At 42.0% G+C, this 17506-nt stretch overlaps 1 protein-coding gene across 7 annotated transcripts in view; it reads right to left on the bottom strand.

The window, feature by feature from the left end:
• Nucleotides 1–17506, bottom strand: part of PRDM4 (PR/SET domain 4) — a 48269-nt gene that overhangs the window by 18138 nt on the left and 12625 nt on the right. For 2 of the 7 annotated variants that reach the window (XM_058741497.1, XM_058741496.1), the window contains exons 6-12: nt 17059–17208; nt 16003–16121; nt 14920–15005; nt 14181–14308; nt 13031–13345; nt 11406–11574; nt 4932–5275 (exon numbers count right to left, since the gene is read on the bottom strand). In XM_058741497.1, coding sequence (XP_058597480.1) covers nt 4963–5275; nt 11406–11574; nt 13031–13345; nt 14181–14308; nt 14920–15005; nt 16003–16121; nt 17059–17208 — 1280 coding nt within the window. In that variant the 3' untranslated portion in view covers nt 4932–4962. Of the gene's footprint in view, nt 1–100; nt 197–4931; nt 5299–11012; nt 11131–11405; nt 11575–11806; nt 11861–13030; nt 13346–14180; nt 14309–14919; nt 15006–16002; nt 16122–17058; nt 17209–17506 lie in introns of those variants that run through there. The other 5 variants (XM_058741498.1, XR_009265376.1, XM_058741500.1 and 2 more) reach the window with 5 other exon arrangements.

Genomic DNA, 17506 nt, shown 5'->3' with positions numbered 1-17506 from the left:
ATTTATTACACCTAGACCCAGTTCTCCCCCGTTTTACTAGGCTTCTCTTACGACTTTTTCGCTCTTGCTCTTAGATTTTAATAATACTTATACCTGTAACACTCACCATGGTATGGCTTGCATCAGGTACAGACGTCTACAACTGTATCTTCTGTGGTCTCCAATAGAAGACTCCTGCGGACGGGTTCAGGATCACCTGGGGAGTCCAGGAGACTCATCAGTAGGTCTGGGGCTGACCCAGACACTCAACATTGTTTAGCTCCTTAGGTGAGCCAACTGTGCAATCAGGTCTCTAAAATTTTGAGTTCCAGGTGGCAAGGGCAGAGTCCTGGCTGTTCTGTTGTCCTCTACAAAGCCTTACACTGTGCTGGTGCTTAATAAATGTTTTGTTTTTAAAGATTTTTTATTTTTTTACTTTTGTAAAGTTTACTTGAGAGAGAGAGGGCAAGCATGAGCAGGGCAAGGGCAGAGAGAGGGAGAGAGGGAATCCCAAGCAGGCTCCATGCCGTCAGCACAGAGCCCCATGTGTGGGCTCAATCTCATGAACCGTGGGATCATGACCTGAGCCGAAATCAAGAGTCGGATGCTTAACCAGCTGAGCCACCCAGGCGCCCCAATAAATGGTTTTGGAAAAGTTGTCCTTGTGTGAGGACTACACAGGCCTGGGGGCCTCCAGGACTCTCAAGTGTGTATACGCGAGAAAAATGAAGGAACAAAAACACAGCTGAGAAGTGATGCTATCCCTTTCAGAAGTACAGAAACCTGCCAGCGGCAATACATTCCACTACGAACTGTCGCTGCCATTCACGTTGCAAGTGATAAACTGTAAAGCTAAGGTTACAGTTACAATCACTGTACTGAAAGCTGTTTGTTCAGCATCCATCATAAAGGTGATACCTTCAGGTGGACAGTGTCTAGCTCGCCAGGGCTGCCACAATAAGTACCACAGACTGGGGACCGAAACAACAGAAATTAATTTTCTCACAATTCTGGAGGCCAAAGGTCCGAGATCAAAGGATCAGCATAGTTTCCTCTGAGGTCTCTTTTCTTGTCTTACAGACGAGTGGTTTCCTTCCCGTGTCTTCACACGGTCTCCCTGTATCCAGATTTCCTCTTCTTAATTGGATCAGTCATACCAGATGAAGGAACTCACTTTTAACTGAATCACTTCTTTGAAGACTTTATTGCCGAATATGCTCATGTTCTGAGGTATTACAGGTTAGAATTTCAATGTATGAAATTTTGGAGGAACACAATTCAACCCATAATAGTAATCACTTGTATACCTGAAGACTCATTGAGTATTTGACTCTACGGGGTAGCGTTGCTGATCAGATACCGTAAGTTTACAAACCTGATGAGAGACTGACCACTTCTGGTACGCTCAAGACACAAAGGAGGGTTTACTAGGAAGCGTGTATGGGGCACCTGGGTGGCTCAGTCGGTGGAGCATATGACTCTTGATTTCGGCTCAGGTCACGATCTCACGGTGAGTTTGAGCCCCGTATCAGGCTCCACATGGACAATGTAGAGCCTGCTTGGGATTCTCTCTCCCCCTCTCTGCCTGTCCCCCTGCTGTCTCTCTCTCTCTCAAAAACAAACTTCAAAAACAAAGCAAAAAAAGAGGAAGTGTATATATAGGCCAACAAGCTGAAGAGGTTGAAGGAAACAAATTCTTGTCACCTCTTTGCCCTTTGATGTGCTAAGGACCTGAGTTCACACACACAAGGTTATAAGCAGCTCACCTTTTAAAGAAGGAAACACCAAGTACTATATACACTCACGTACAAGAAAACTAAACCAGCTTCTAGGCTTGGCCTTGAAGACTCCAATCATGCCAGTTTTACTGGTTTCACTAAAACCTGGAGCATCTTGAGTCAACGACTTTTTTTTTTTTTTTTTTTCAGCTCCAATCATGCCAGTTTTACTGGTTTCACTAAAACCTGGAGCATCTCGAGTCAACGACAGACTTTTTTTTTTTTTTTTCCCAACGTTTTTTATTTATTTTTGGGACAGAGAGAGACAGAGCCCCAAGTCAACGACAGACTTTAAGGCTAGAAATCTATGTGTGGCTAATTTAAAACTGAAAGACTACTGGGGCGCCTGGGTGGCGCAGTCGGTTAAGCGTCCGACTTCAGCCAGGTCACGATCTCGCGGTCCGTGAGTTCGAGCCCCGCGTCAGGCTCTGGGCTGATGGCTCGGAGCCTGGAGCCTGTTTCAGATTCTGTGTCTCCCTCTCTCTCTGCCCCTCCCCCGTTCATGCTCTGTCTCTCTCTGTCCCAAAAATAAATAAAAAAACGTTGAAAAAAAAAATTAAAAAAAAAAACAAAACTGAAAGACTATTAGCTAACACTGCTTTCTGTATGTGGGGCACTATAATAGCCCTTTACATTAAATAACTAGTAATTAGTATTAAATAACTTTAACATCGAACAGTATTATAAAATGGGAACTCTTATTATTCTCTATTTACAGTTAAGTAAACAGGCATAAACTGGTTGCAAAACTAGGCTAAGGATACGAACCATCATGCAGCAAGGCCCACGCTGCAGACATTCAGCAGGGCTCCAGAGCCCACACTCCTATCCTGTCTCTCAATGTGACTATCTTCCAACAACAGACTGACCCCAACAGCAGCAACAGATGAAGCCACCTTTAATAGGTAGAGAAGGCAGAGTAAACTCTTGTCAAAAGGGCAGTTACCAGGCGGCTCATTTTCTGGGAACAACTTAGAACATGCCATTGAGATCGAAGAGGTAAAAAAGGAGAGGCGGCGCTCCTGGGTGGCTCAGTTGGTTAAGCATCTTGATTTCCGCTCAGGTCAAGATCTCACGGTTCATGGGTTCGAGCCCCACACTGGGCTCTACGCTCACAATGCAGAGCCTGCTTGGGATTCTCTCCTCCTCCCTCTCTCTCCGCCCTTCTCCCACTCATGCTCTCTCTCAAAAGAAACTAAAAAGATTAAAAAAAAAAAAAAAAAAAAAAAGGTAAAAAATGGAAGAGACAGTTGAAAATAAGCAACAGCTACATTCTCAAACTATTTTCCAGGCTTCCTGTTTTCATACCAGGCTTAACTATCTGTGATGGCATTTCAACCAGTGCTGGGAAATGAAGGAATTTAACCCAGCCTGAGCTCCCGAGACAGAAGGAGCAAGGGGGCCTGTAGTTCCAGCACCAGCAGTTTCCTGAGAACAGAGGTGGCCGGCCACCAGGATGCCTTCAGCAGAAGGCTGAGTTTGGAGCTGCCCCAGTCCCACCAGTGCTGCCTGCCAGAGGCTTCATGAGCCAGTATCAGCAGCCAGCCCTCACCCCATCCCTCAACCGTAGACCTGCCACAGTTCTCCAAGGAGGCAGCATAGTCAGGGACCCTCAGGGAGGAAAGAAGCAGGAGAGGAGAGTGGGAAACACAGGAAAAATAGTTTGATCAAGCCCTGTTATGCAGAAATACATGATCTCAAAGTTACACTACTTAGGAAATACTTTCTCCACTTCTAACCTTAGGGGGAAAAAATTATACCTGATTTTTCCCTAAATGACTCATTCTTCTTCCTCCACAAAATGAGACTACAAGCAGAATCCTGTATTTTAAAAAAGGCTTTTATTTGCTTTTATTTTAATCCTTCCTAGAGGAATACAGATTTGAATGAAATACATTCATTCCATAAATACATTAGCAGCAAAACCTTCCTACCAGAGTCCTCTCTGCTCCAGCCCCAAGGCTGCACCTTAGAGCAGGCGCACGTTCCAGCAACCGTCAGCTCAGGGATGTGTCTGCCTCTTGCTGTGTAAACAGGGTACGCATGTGAGACCAAGTGAAGGACCGGAGGGATGAACTAAGCTGGGATCCTGAAACACACCCATGTGGTGACCATTAAGCCTTCTATACCTTCAAAATCCTTCGGCACCTGCCATGCTTAACAGAGGAGATCCTTCACCACGGACAACTGAGGTCTAACCTTGCAAATGCCCCAATGTGTTTGGAATCATTTGTCATTCCGTGCTGGCAACATTTTCATGGTGTCTTGTTCTTTTTCATAGGATAAATCAGATATAAAGGATCTTTCCCTCCTTCCTTCCACGGTCCAAGATACCACTTTGCCAGCTGAGTCCACATGTGCTTGCTGTCAGGAGATTATCCAGCAGGCATTACTTGGCTCACTACACCTCCGGGTCCCCTTTGTCTAGAGGCTGGAGGCTTTACTGGAGACAGACACATGTCTGAACCTACAAGGATCTCTAAGGAATAATAACCAGGTGGCTCAACCTGGCTTCCGCCAAAGCTAGTTTTCTGGACAGTGGCCCAAGTGTCTCTCCTTTTCTTTTCTCCACCATTGCCTGCTGCCTGGCTAGTCCTTTTTAATCTGCCCTCTCTAGGCATCTGCTGAAATTTTGGGAAGCAAGGTCTACCCTAAATTCCCAAGAAGCCAAGAGAGATTAAGGCAGGTGTTGCTTTAACCTTGTTAGCTGCAAAGTAACAAGCTTACACTGCCGTGTTCCAATCCACTCTGGGATGACTTAAGTCGCGATAGTCTACATAAAACGAAACACCAGAACCACAATCAGCAATCAGGATGGCTGTGAGGCAGGGACCAAGTCATGGGGCTGGGAGGAAAATGGAACAATGGAAGAATCTAAAATAAATCTGACTGGTCTGGGCAGAGGACAGCTCTGACTCAGGTATAAATGCACCACCTAGTTTCCCATGCAAATAAAGAACAGACTTCAAAAGCTGACGCTTTCCTCCCCATACATCACTTAAAAATAGGCTACCTGCTCTCTTTTCCCAATCTGTTCTAAAGTGTTTTCATTAGGATACTCTTCTATAAGTGCTTTATCCATTCCCAGTCTGCTTTGACTGTCGGCTGGAAAAAAATCAGAAACCATTTTATACAAAAACCACTGTAGTGGATAGCTAGTTGTACGTTTTTCCCTTTTGCATTTTCCATCCAAAATGGTTGGCTTTTATTTATGTGCCGAGAGAGACTCATCTGCCGAATACACAGCACTGTTAATTCGACAGTCTTCTGTCCCCACAGAGTCTGCTAGCTCTTCCTCCTCGGAGTCATCCTCTTCTTCCTCCTCTTGTGCTGATGAACTGGAGGTGGGACCTTTGCAGGTTTTCAGGTGGCGGGTGAGATGATATTTGGTAAGATAAGCCTTTGTACACTTTTCACAGACATAATCGCGTTTTCCTTCGTGAGAATTGAGATGTTTCTTTAAATGATTTGTTCTCAAGAACAGCTTATCACACTTGGGACACTTGATCTGGCGCTCTCTAAGAGGAACACAAGGAAAAACCTTTGACTTGGGGTTACACATGACAACCGAGGCACACAATTATTCTGCACAACCTCACGTCTTTGTTAGAGGAGCTCTACTCTTCTGGAAATCAGGCTTTTTTTCATAGCAAACAGCAGAGTCATAAAACATTTGTATAGTTTAAACAGCAGAGATGGATTCTGCCTACCTGTATGTATCTCCTTTGTGTTTCATGTTTATGAAATGCATTCAAGCTGCTGTGAGAACGAGTACTTTGCTCCTTTCCACTGCTGTGCGCTACTTACAAATATACCACAACTTCTCTGTGGTACTGGATTTGTCTACTGTTTATGGATGTTTGGGTGCTTTCCAATTATTATCACAGGCAACAGTACTATGAATATTTTTACACTCGCATGTTGTTCTGCATATGCACGAGTTTCTCTAGGGCATGTACTCAGGGCGCTAGAGTTAGATGAAAGGATATGCACATCCTTAGCTTTACTGAATAATGCTAAACTCTTCTCCACTGTGGTGGGTTTTTTTTTTTTTTTTTTTTTTTTTAAGATTTTATTTTTAGGGGCATCTGGATGGCTCAGTTAGTTAAGCATCCAACTCCTCATTTCAGCTCAGATCATGATCTCATGATGCTCATGAGATCAAGCCCCACATCGCACTAGGCACTGGGAGAGGAGCCTATTTAAGGTTCTCCGTCTCCCCCCCTGCCTATTCCCTGTTCAAGTGTTTGTGCGCAAACTCTCACAAGCTCTCCCTCAAAAAAAGAGAAAAAACAGTAATAATTTATTTTTAAATAATCTCTACACCCAACATGGGGCTTGAACTTACAACTCTTGCTGTGGCAGAGCAAGAGGTGCATGCTCTACCGACAGAGCCAGCCTGGCGCCCCTCCAACGTGGTAGTACGAATATACATGTCCATCAACAGCCACTTGAGAGCTCCTGTTGCCCCACATTCTCAACAGCTGGAAGATTCAAATTTGAACATTCGTGCCACCTGGCCAATACATAATGGGATCTCACTATGGTGTTAATTGTATCCCATACAACAAAAATTACCCAGCTCAAACTGTCAGTTGTATCAAGGTTTGAGTAATCCTGGCTTAGACATTTGAGAGAGAAAAAACAGAGATCATGAAAACCTGGAATTTTTTAACTCTAGTTGAACAAAGCTTAACAAGGCTCAGTATACAAAACAGATAAAAGAAGGTTAAGATCCTCGAAAAGGTAGGGTGCAATGAGAAGTTCTGAAGCCTGAGCCCGTTAGCATTTCTACCACCTTCTCCCAGCAGGAGAGGGCAAAGAGGGATTCTGTGTAGCTACAGGATATGGAAAACGAAGTCCCTGCCTTCAAGGAGTTTATGTTCTTTTTTTTCTTTTCTTTAAAACTTTTTGTGGGGCGCCTGGGTGGCGCAGTCGGTTAAGCGGCCGACTTCAGCCAGGTCACGATCTCGCGGTCCGTGAGTTCGAGCCCCGCGTCGGGCTCTGTGCTGACAGCTCGGAGCCTGGAGCCTGTTTCTGATTCTGTGTCTCCCTCTCTCTCTGCCCCTCCCCCGTTCATGCTCTGTCTCTCTCTGTCCCAAAAATAAATTAAAAAAAAAAAAAACTTTTTGAAGTTTATTTATTTATTTTGAGAGACAGAGAGAACTAGTGGAGGACGGGCAGAGAGACAGGGGGACAGAGGACCCAAAGCAGGCTCTGTGCTGACAGCAGAAAGCCCAATGTGGGGCTCAAATTCACGAACCATGAGCTCATGACTTGAGCTGAAGTCTAACACTTAACTGACTGAGCCAGGCACCCCTCAAGGAGTTTATGTTCTAATAGAGGAGTTATACCATAAACAAAAATAAGAAACATGATACCAAACAGTAAAAAGTACTATGAAAAAATGAAATCAGGTAAGAGCAATGGAGTTCTATTTTAGATAAGGTAGTCAAGAAAGGCTATTCTGAGATGACAACATTTTTGAGCAAAACCTGAAATGAGACAGAAAGACAGGGAGATATCTAGGGTGGGGGGATGTCTAGGCACAAACAGTTCAGTGCAAAGGCCCCGAGACTGAAGTGTGTTTAGTATGCTGAAGTATCTTCAAAGGGAAGGCAATGTGGCTACTGCAGAATATGAGGAGAAAAGTAATAAAGATGAAGTGGGAGACACGGCACTACCACACCATGAAGGGACTTCCAGACTATGGTAAAAACCTTCTAACCCAAGTATGATGGGAACGACGGAGAATTATGAGCAAAGAACGTTAACGGTCTGACTTGTGTTTTAAATGGATCATTCCAAGGGCGCCTGGGGGGCTCAGTCAGTTAAGCATCCAACTTCAAACCAACTTTGTGGGTTTGAAACCCGCATCAGGCTGTGCTGGCAACGAGGAGTCTGCTTGGGATATTCTCTACCCTCCCCCCTCCGCCCCAACTCACACTTTCTCTCTCTCAAAATAAATTAAAAAAATAAAAATAAGCTAAATAAATGGATCACTCTGGCTGCTATGACAGAATACAGTGTTTTTATGTGTGTGTGTGTGTGTGTGTGTGTGTGCGCCTGGGTAACTGTGTTAGGGAATGCATGAGGAGAGAACAGGAGCAGAAAGGGTGGCTGGAAGACTACTGAAATGGTCCATACAAAAGAGGCTGGTGGTCTGGACTGGGTAAAGCTGAATGAAGAATGGAAGACTGAGTTCAAGATGGCTCCAAGGTGTCTGACTTGAGCCACTAGGATGAGTGGTGGTACCATGTACCGAGCTGGTGAACACTGGGGGAAAATCAAGTTTGTGGAGGTAGTATTAAGAGCTGAGTTTTGAACCACATCAGCTTTGAGTTGCTTTGGTGGACATCCAAAATTCAGAGATGCTGACTGGTTAGATACAGAAGGTTGGAGATATAAATCTTAAAGCTGATATCCAAAAACCAATGGGACTAAGAAGATGGCCTAGGGAGTAAGTGTCCCTGCTCCTGTTCTCAAGTTCCTCTTTCTGAAAGGACAGGCAAAGTCAGTCTCTGCTATGTGCCTCACACTCTCCTCACACTGTGGGAGGGAACTCCTCCTGCATTTGGCTTTAGGGCTGTAGCCGGGTTTTTTTCTAAGAAGATAAAATGCATTCTAATAGTACTATATCCATTTTGAAATGTCTAAAGGTAAAAATATAAACATCTGAAAATTTTACCAGTGACCTCCCTAGGAAAGGAGCTGTGCTGACAGCTCAGAACCTGCAGTCTGCTTTGGAATCTGTGACTCCCTCTCTTTCTGCTCCTTCCCCACTCACACTCTGTCTCTGAAAAAATAAATGTTTAAAAAAAATTATAAACAAACATTAAAAAAATACTTTACATATTGCATTATGCTGTGAAATGGCTACAGAAAAAGCAAGTGCAAATTCAGGCATCACGTGAAAGAAGAGAAGGTCAAGGTCAATGAAGAAAATAAGTCCACTTTATTAATGTTCATTTCTGGGTACCAAATTTGAAACCAGGTGATGAGGGAAAGTTGCAGAAATTAGAGGCATGGAGGCTGATGAAAAGAGGGCTTAAAGGGAACATGACAGCAATCCCAAGTATGAAAGTCTGTGAATTAAAACACATATTAAATTTACGGGTATCATTCCAGAAGACAGATGTAGCATGAATGGAGGCTGACATAAGTTGATTCAAGCAAAACTTTCCCTCAAAGTATATCAGTTGTATGGTATTCAAGAAAAAACTATTTAACCACTTGTCAGAAACACTGTGGAAACAAGGGGAGCATTTGGATGAACTCAGTAGCTCTCAACCCTGGCTGGACATCAGCGTCACTTGGGGAGCTTTTAAAAAATAAAGTCCAGGGCTCTCCCCCTAACCAACTAAATTAGAATCCCTGGAGGTAGGGTCCTGGCACCAACTGGTTTTCACATTTTCTAAGTGATTAGTATGAACAGTGTTACAGGTTGAATGTCTGTGTGCCCCACCCCCCAAGAAATTCATGTTATAGACATAAACCACAATGTTATGGTATTTGGAGATGAGGCTTATGAGAGTTAATTAGATTTAGATGAGGTCACGAGGATGGGACCCCCATGATGGATAAGTGTCACATGAAAAGGCAAACTGACCAGAGCTCGCTTGCTCTCTCCCCAATGTGAGGACAGAGCAGGAAGTCAGCTATCTGCAAGCTAGGAAAAAGGCTCTCATCAGAACCCAACCATACTGGCACCCTGATCTTGGGTTTCCAGTCTCCAGAAGGTATTTTGTTATGGCAGCTCAAGCTGACTAACATAAGCAGCTGGATTAAATGACGCCAGAGATCTCTTTCAGTGCTAGTATGTATATTCTATACAGTATTTGATAATTAGTGTGTCTAATTTCCAAAATTCACACTAATAATGAAACTATTTCATGAAGACTTTGTTTTAAAAAGTCATTTTGAGCATTATAAATGTAGGCCTAGACTCCTTGTTTTAGTGTCTCAGGCTGCATTTGATTAGGAATCAGACAAAAGAGCTAGTATCTTTGCTAAGCCTTATCAGAATATCAAGTTTCCATTGAACATAACTTTCTAAATAGTACCTCCCATAATATAAGCTAATATTTTCTCCTTCTTCTGACACTTACTAAAAGCTCAGGACCACAAAATCTGTTCTCTTCTCTTTACCAATACTGTAACTAACAAAGCCCAGGCATTTAATTACACTTGGATTCATGTAATTTTTTTAAAAAAAGTTTTAAGTTTATTTATTTTGAGAGAGCAAGTGAGTGGGAGCAAGGGAGGGGCAGAGGGAGAGAGAGAATCCCAAGCAGGCTCCATGCTATCAGCACAGAGCCTGATATGGGGCTCAATCTCACAACTGTGAGATCATGACCTGAGCTAAAACCAAGACTTGGACGATTAACCAACTGAGCCACCCAGGTGCCTCTCATGCAATAAATTTTTTTTTTTTAATGTTTGCTTATTTATTTTTGAGAGAGAGAGAGACGGCGCGTGCGTGCGCACATAAGGAGTGGAGGGGCAGTGAGGGGGGTGGCTGGGGAGACACACACAGAATCTGAAGCAGGCTCCAGGCTCTGTGCTGTCAGCACAGAGCCAGACATGGGGCTTGAACCCATGAACCATGAGATCATGACCTGAGCCGAGGTTCGATGCTTAACCAACTGAGCCACCAAGGTGCCCCTCATGCAATAAATTCTTAAGGAGTCTCCTAATATTTGACCTTCTCCTTCAATCCTTTATAAAATGGAATATCTCACCTTGACATTTTTCCTCAAAGTCCTTCAACACTTGTATAAGAGTGTGAATACACTTAACATTACTGAACCGTACACTTAAAAGTAGTTAAGACAGTAAATTTTATGTGTTTTTACCATAATTAAAACACACACACGGCACAGAACGGTGCCTGCGACATGGGGAGGTAAAATCCTTCAGTGGCTCCCCATTACCTCCAGAATGAAATTTAATTTTCCTAGTTGGATAAAAGGCTCCTGACTTTACTGCCGCCTCTCTCTCCATTGTTCTCACACGCACACTGTGCTCTAACTGTAAAGAACCACTTGCATTCCACAGTCCTTCTCGTACATGTATTTCTAAATATGCCTTTCCTCGGTCTAGAATACTATTCCCATCCTTTATCCTTCTCTGCCTCCCTAAATAATTCTAACTTAATCTTCTTTACTACTTAGCTCAGACTACCAGGAGGCTCTCCCAGACAGCCTGGCCGGGTCGGTGACCCTCTTCCACAGCCTCTCAGGATCTGATGCTTACTCTGACTGCAGCATGGTATGGTAGTGCTGTACTGTTCTGCTTCTCTTACCGGACTTCGAGCTCTTTAAAGACAAGGTCTGTGTCTTTTATCTCTGTGTATTCACCAGTTGGCATAATGCTGGACATCAAGGAGATACTTAAATATTTGTTAAACCAAATCACACTATGTGTTGGAAAAAAGCAAATACAGAGAAGTGAAAAATAAGAAAAATAAAGCAAACAAGTAAAACCTTCCAGGATAAAACCAAAAACTTAGGTTTCCAACCTTTGCTTGGCTGTGTGGACACAAGCAGTGGCTACCAGGGTGCCAAGCCAGGAGGCACACAACGGGTCAGTGCGAGCGAGCACTCGAGTTCACCACCCCAGGGGCGTGTTGGCTGTTGGAGGACTTACTGTGTGTGGATGAGTACGTGTTGCTTGAGGTCCTGCCTCCGCATGAACAACTTGTCGCAGTAATCACACTTGAGATTCTTCTCGCCCGTGTGGATAACCATGTGGGACTCAAGGTGAGCCTTTTGGGTGAAAGACTTGTCACACAAAGTACATCTGTAGTTCTTCTGACCTGCACATGAACCCAAATTGCCACACTGTGACTAACACAATCATTAGCACTCCCAAGAAGACCAGGCACATGTATGGGCATGTGGCAGAGGCAGAAATGAAAGAACTGACTGGTAACTGGAACATCACTTTCTAGGGCTATCTACCAAGAACCAGTCAGAGAATATGAACTTCTATTCTGTGACTAAAGCCAGGGAAGCTAATAAATCTGACCTCCTTCTAGGACCACTTACCTGGATGTATATAAATAATTTTTTACTGTTTATAGCTGACACAGGATATAAAATCTGAAAAAAAAAAAAAAAACTACTTATAAGCCTAGAGACCAACCTAACTCAACTATGTTTAAAAAACCTCATAAATTCTAGCACTGTCGACAAATATACTTTTACAACCTAAATTTATAGTTTTCCATTTTTTAAACATATGACCTCATAAACCAGGGATGAAATAAAATACTAAGAATGCAGAAATAAGATTACTCTAAGTCAGGGGATAGCAAACTTTTTCTAAAGTCTAGTCTGTATCTTAAGCTTTGTGGGCCATACAGTCTCTGTTATGACTACTCAGTCTTAATGCAAAGGACAAGAAAGAATTTTACTTTCAAAGATTTGGAAAACCAATGACTCAGACAAGAAAACTAAAACTTCATCAGATATTTTGTAGTATGTATTTTAAAAAGTGTTAAAACAAAGGGGTTGGTTTACATGGAATTTAGAAAACGGAACCTCAGAAAATAGAACTTGGCAGTGTTTACTGAGCACCATTCACAGGAGAGAAACTGGTTCTGGCTGGTGTCTAGGAGTGAGCTCTCATGAAGGCTCAGAGTGTTTCCTTAGAATTCCCTTTGCTGTAACATCCAAACGCAGGGGCACCGGGGTGACTCAGTCGGTTAAGTGACTTTGGCTTAGAAGAAGGATGAGCTGCATGGTGGGAGCCAGTGAAGACATCTTTCTTTTCATGCCTATTATTAAAAAGCAGCTCCACAGGAAGCTCATGATCTCATAGTTGGTGAGTTTGAGCCCTGTGCTGAGCTCTGTGCTAACAGCTTGGAGCCTGGAGCCTGCTTTGGATTCTGGGTCTCCCCCTCTCTCTCTGTCCTTCCCTGCTTGTGCACGAGTATGCTCTTTCTCTCTCAAAAATAAATAAACTTAAAAAAAAGTCCAAACATGGATCACCTTTCTAATTCAGTACATTTTCCCAGTCACCTTCACACTATGGGGTGGGGAGGGGGGACCTGGAATGGGGAACACTGTAATAACTGGAGGTAACACTCTCTGAGGAAGCACAATTATTCCACCCAGATTTATCACCCAATGAAGTCCTGCTGAGAGCCAGCTGGATTCATTCTCTAATATCTCAATTCTATACCCGCAAGACTATCTTGTTGCAATTTCTTTACTACTGCAATTTCTAATTGTCGTGAAATTCCATTTTGATGGTCCAATATAACGTACCTGTATGTATCTTGAGGTGGGTCCGCAGGTTACTGGGATCACTAAAAGCCTTGCTACAGAAATCACACTTGTGGGGCTTCATACCCATGTGACCCATAAAGTGGACGTGAAGTTTGGAAGGAGAGATAAAAGCCTGGGGGCACATGGAGCACTTCCACTTCCTCTCTTTGCTGTGGCTTGGTCCATGGCTGCTGCTGTGGCCCTGGCTATGAAGATGGTTATGGATGTGGCTGGTAAGGTGAGCTTTGAACTCTGTATAGGAATTGCACTCCTTGCCACAGTTACAGAGGTGCACATCTGGGTGTTCAGGAACACCTTCAAAAAAAAAAAATTACTCAATGTCTTCTCGTAGTTAAATTTTAAAACTCGTTCTGGGTATTAATAATGTTGCTTGCATTCTCCGTTCTACCAAAATTTCCACCTTGTCCATTACCTGTAAAACTAAAATGTCTTGTTCAATACTCCCAGCATCTCACAGAGCATGCCAGACACAAAGGAAGCACTTGGTAACACTGGATTATAATACATCTTTCCCAGGCAAAAAAAATTTTTTAGTGGGGCGTCTGGGTGGCTCAGTGTGTTAAGCATCTGACTTCAGCTCAGGTCATGATCTCACAGCTCGTGAGTTCAAGCCCCATGTCGTGCTCTGTCCTGACAGCTCAGAGCCTAGAGCCTTCAGATTCTGTGTCTCCCTCTCTCTTGTCCTCTCCCCCAATCGCACTGTCTCTCTCAAAAATAAACAAACATTAAAAAAAATGTTTTTGGCAGTAAAAACTTTTAAACTTGTCATGACACAGGGCAAAGGAAAAGACTATGAAGATTAAATCCATTAAAGGAGATTGTCTGTTTTTTATGAATTTAAATTACAATGGTACTGGCTCAAAAAGCAGCCTCAGGAACTTCCAATACCCCAAATCAAAATCCTAACACAAAAGTTCCTTTCATATGAATACTGCTTAATCAATAACATTCAGTTTATGAAGAACCTCACAGATTTTAACACTTCTAACATAGGATAATATCCTACTTTTATATATATGAACGTATGTAATTTGGTTCACCTAACATGTAACCATTACCAAAACTACTTCTGGTCCTTGGTGTTTTTACCATGCTAGATTCAGGAGAAATAAGTCTTATCATAACTTACCAATCTGCTGAGCATAATCCCGGCTGTAATAAAAAAGCAGTTCATTTTCAGGAGGGATATCTTGTGAAGTGCAGAAATAGATTTTTCCATCATGGGGATAAGCCACCAAATTCTGTTCTTCCCGGTTCCTAAGTTATCACATTTAATAGATCAAGCATATCAATTTTGAAATATATGCTAAACACATCATATCCCTAGAACAAAACTCTACATGAATACTTAGACATAACTATTTTCTTTAGGTTATTTTTCCAATTCCCTACCCTAGTGATTAGGAGGGACTCATATAGAAACAAAATTCATACTTGTGTACATCAGCTGATTGCCCTTTATAGTCAGAAACACTAGAGAGTCTTTCACCAGAAGAAAGTTAGTAAAATGAAATATTAAGAGCATATGACAAAGACACAGAGATAGAGAACTGAACAAGAACTACAACAGCCTGAGGGCTGATTAATAGTGGAAATAAAGAGAAGGTACCCACTTGCAAATTCAATGATAACTGTATCATTCCTTATTGTTTAAATAAACTAGTTTAAAAAAGGATAGTTTCTTGTGTTTTGACTTACAGTTGCCATTAATCAGCAACTACTGGAGGAAAGAAGGTAAAAAGCCTTAGGCCTTAACATATGTTCAGACAGCAGTATAATCTGGACCCTGACTCTTCCCTATTTTATGCAAAGCTTCCTACTGAAAAACATTCAAATCGTAACTATTTCTTCATCCAGACTACTCTTACCTGGCTTTGCGCACAAACATCATCCAATTACATTCATTTTCATCAGTTGTAATGATGCAGAATTCTAGGACACCGTTGTGGTATATCTGTCAACAGAAGGTAAACATACATATCAAATGAACTAACAGACAATACAAAGCGCTATTAAACTTAGGCTAGCAACAATCGCATTTACTCTGCAGTAGATCTCAGCTTTCATAGTCAGTGTGGAAATCCATGGTTGCCTTCTCACACGTTTGTCATTCCACCAGTCCCCCATTTCCAGCAACGTCATAAATACCATCAGAGACTGACAGTGCTCAAGGTATAGAATGACCTTGCTCTTGATTATTCACATTTTGGCTTGACTGGAAAACACAAAACAGTCTACTTGTCTTTATCACCTACCATATGGTGGAGGTGGATCACTGAATGGACAAAAAGGTCAGAGAACCATCTCTTCTCATTCTTTTTCCACTGGACCTAGCGTTCTTCTGTGTTCTTTCTGGAAACCAAAATTCAAGTCCCCAGTGCCAGCAACACCATACCTTTCCACTGATCACAAGACCAACCTTCCTCTCACTCCAATTCTGCAGGCATCATTCCCAATCTATTGATTACAAGTGAATCTCTACAAACATGTTACAGGAATAGCTATTTATGTCAAAACCCTGCATTTCCAGCCCCTCCCATTAGAAAACTAGAGAAATGGTCTCAGCTTCCAATCCCAGAACTGTTTCTCAAGCTATTTGAGAAATGTTTTCGTTGATTACAAAACAAGACTTTCATCATATAAACAAAGTCCATGGCCTCAGCTACCACAAGTTAATTAGAATGAAGAATTACTGGATTATCTAACAAAAGAAAGACTAAAAACAGTTTACCTTCTAAATTCAATAACTGGTATTTTGCTAAATATTACAATTTGGCTATAAAGAACAAAAAGGACATAATATTAAACAAATGACTGACAGGTGAATGGCACCGTATGAGTCTTGCCCAATTTCGGCTTTTACTACGTCACTTCTACTGCTTTTACACTTTTAACTACATCACTGTAATAAAAACATCCAAAAGTCACAGAAGAACTTCATGAACGCTGACCTTCCATATATGGTTAACCGCCTTGTCTGTCCATTCTGCTACTTCCATGGAGTGACTCTGCTGGCCAATGAGAGGCCCAAAGCAAGTCCGCACAGGAATGGTTTCTCCAGTCCATACACCTAGCAGGGGAAAGACACCAACTACCCAGTCAATGATTTAAACACCTAATAGGATATACAAGAGACAGTAGCTTAGCTCACGTAAAGAATCTTATCCTCAGTGAACCTAAGAACTGATACTCCAGCACTCCAGCACAGTGAGGTAGCTAAGTTTCATGGGTTCTATCCTATAAATATGGAAAATGTAATCAACAGATTAAAGGAAACTCAGAAGAAATATGCAGAGTAAGAACCACTATCAGAAATTCCTAAACCCAGTTTTATACACAAGGAACCAAAACAAGTCCTTCCCAAATGACTAGAGAACATTACTTGATGATAAAAACAAAGACCAATTACAGTAAGTCAAACTTATGAAATCATCTGTGCTTAAAGCACTGCTCTATGTTATCTAAGCTTTTTAATGCTTTCAACTGACTCATACCCAAACTACAGCTGAAAAATCATGAACCTAGTTCGGTATTTTCAAAAAGGCACAGTAATTTAGAAACCATTTTAAATTCAAATATGGGTAACCCAACTCTGGCAGTCCTTTCTCCTAAGGAGTATTAGGAAATTTAAAAACACTTGATCTTTTTTTTGTGACAAAAAGTTATCAGTGGTGAATTTTCCATGTCTTAGAGAAGAAACTTAAGTTTCGAGGAATGTTTTGTCATAATTGTTAGAGGATGATACAGCCAAGAATCAAAGTCTTCAGACTCAGGCCAAGAGTTTCTCCTTTATTCAATTTTGATTCTAAGAAAGGGGAATTTTCTCAATAAAGTTTCAACTTGATTTATTGCTATTACTACACAAATGTTCCTAAAAGAAGGCTTAAGCCATAAATTAACTTTTGATCAACCAAATAATGATGAAATTATACCTATCCACTTTTACAACTCTACACTAACAGAGAAAGAAGAGAACTGATGGGCTTTGAGAGTTCCAAGGTTCTTACCAACTTCTGCTCCCACAACTGACTGGCGAAGAACAAGCTGCTTTGGGAGAGAAAGCCTCGCCCTGCTCTCTATTGGAGTGTCAGGAACAAAAGTCACTGGTCCGTGATCAGGGCAGTCTGAGGGATAGGCTCGGTCACAGAGCGTGCACCCTATGGATGGGAAATTTGAGAGATACAAACGGGGTTAGTTCAAGCAGCCTAAATTGCCACCTGCTTTTTAATTTAAATGCTATTACTAAAACATAACCAATAAGAAGCAAAGTTCTAATAAAAATATTCTGATCAATCACTTTCTTACACTAAAATACATATCCCAGTCTTAGATCTCTGACAGGATCTGAATTTTGTTTTTTTAATCCCACAGGACAATTTTACTATTCAGTCCATAAGAGACTGATTGAAAAGTAGATTACTTTTTACACTAGTAAAAGTAGATTACACTAGATTA

This window comes from Neofelis nebulosa, chromosome 8, assembly GCF_028018385.1.
Source record: "Neofelis nebulosa isolate mNeoNeb1 chromosome 8, mNeoNeb1.pri, whole genome shotgun sequence".
Taxonomy (NCBI): Eukaryota; Metazoa; Chordata; class Mammalia; order Carnivora; family Felidae; genus Neofelis; species Neofelis nebulosa.
The sequence above is the reverse complement of the archived record's forward strand: the minus strand, read 5'-3'. Positions and strand labels throughout refer to the sequence as shown.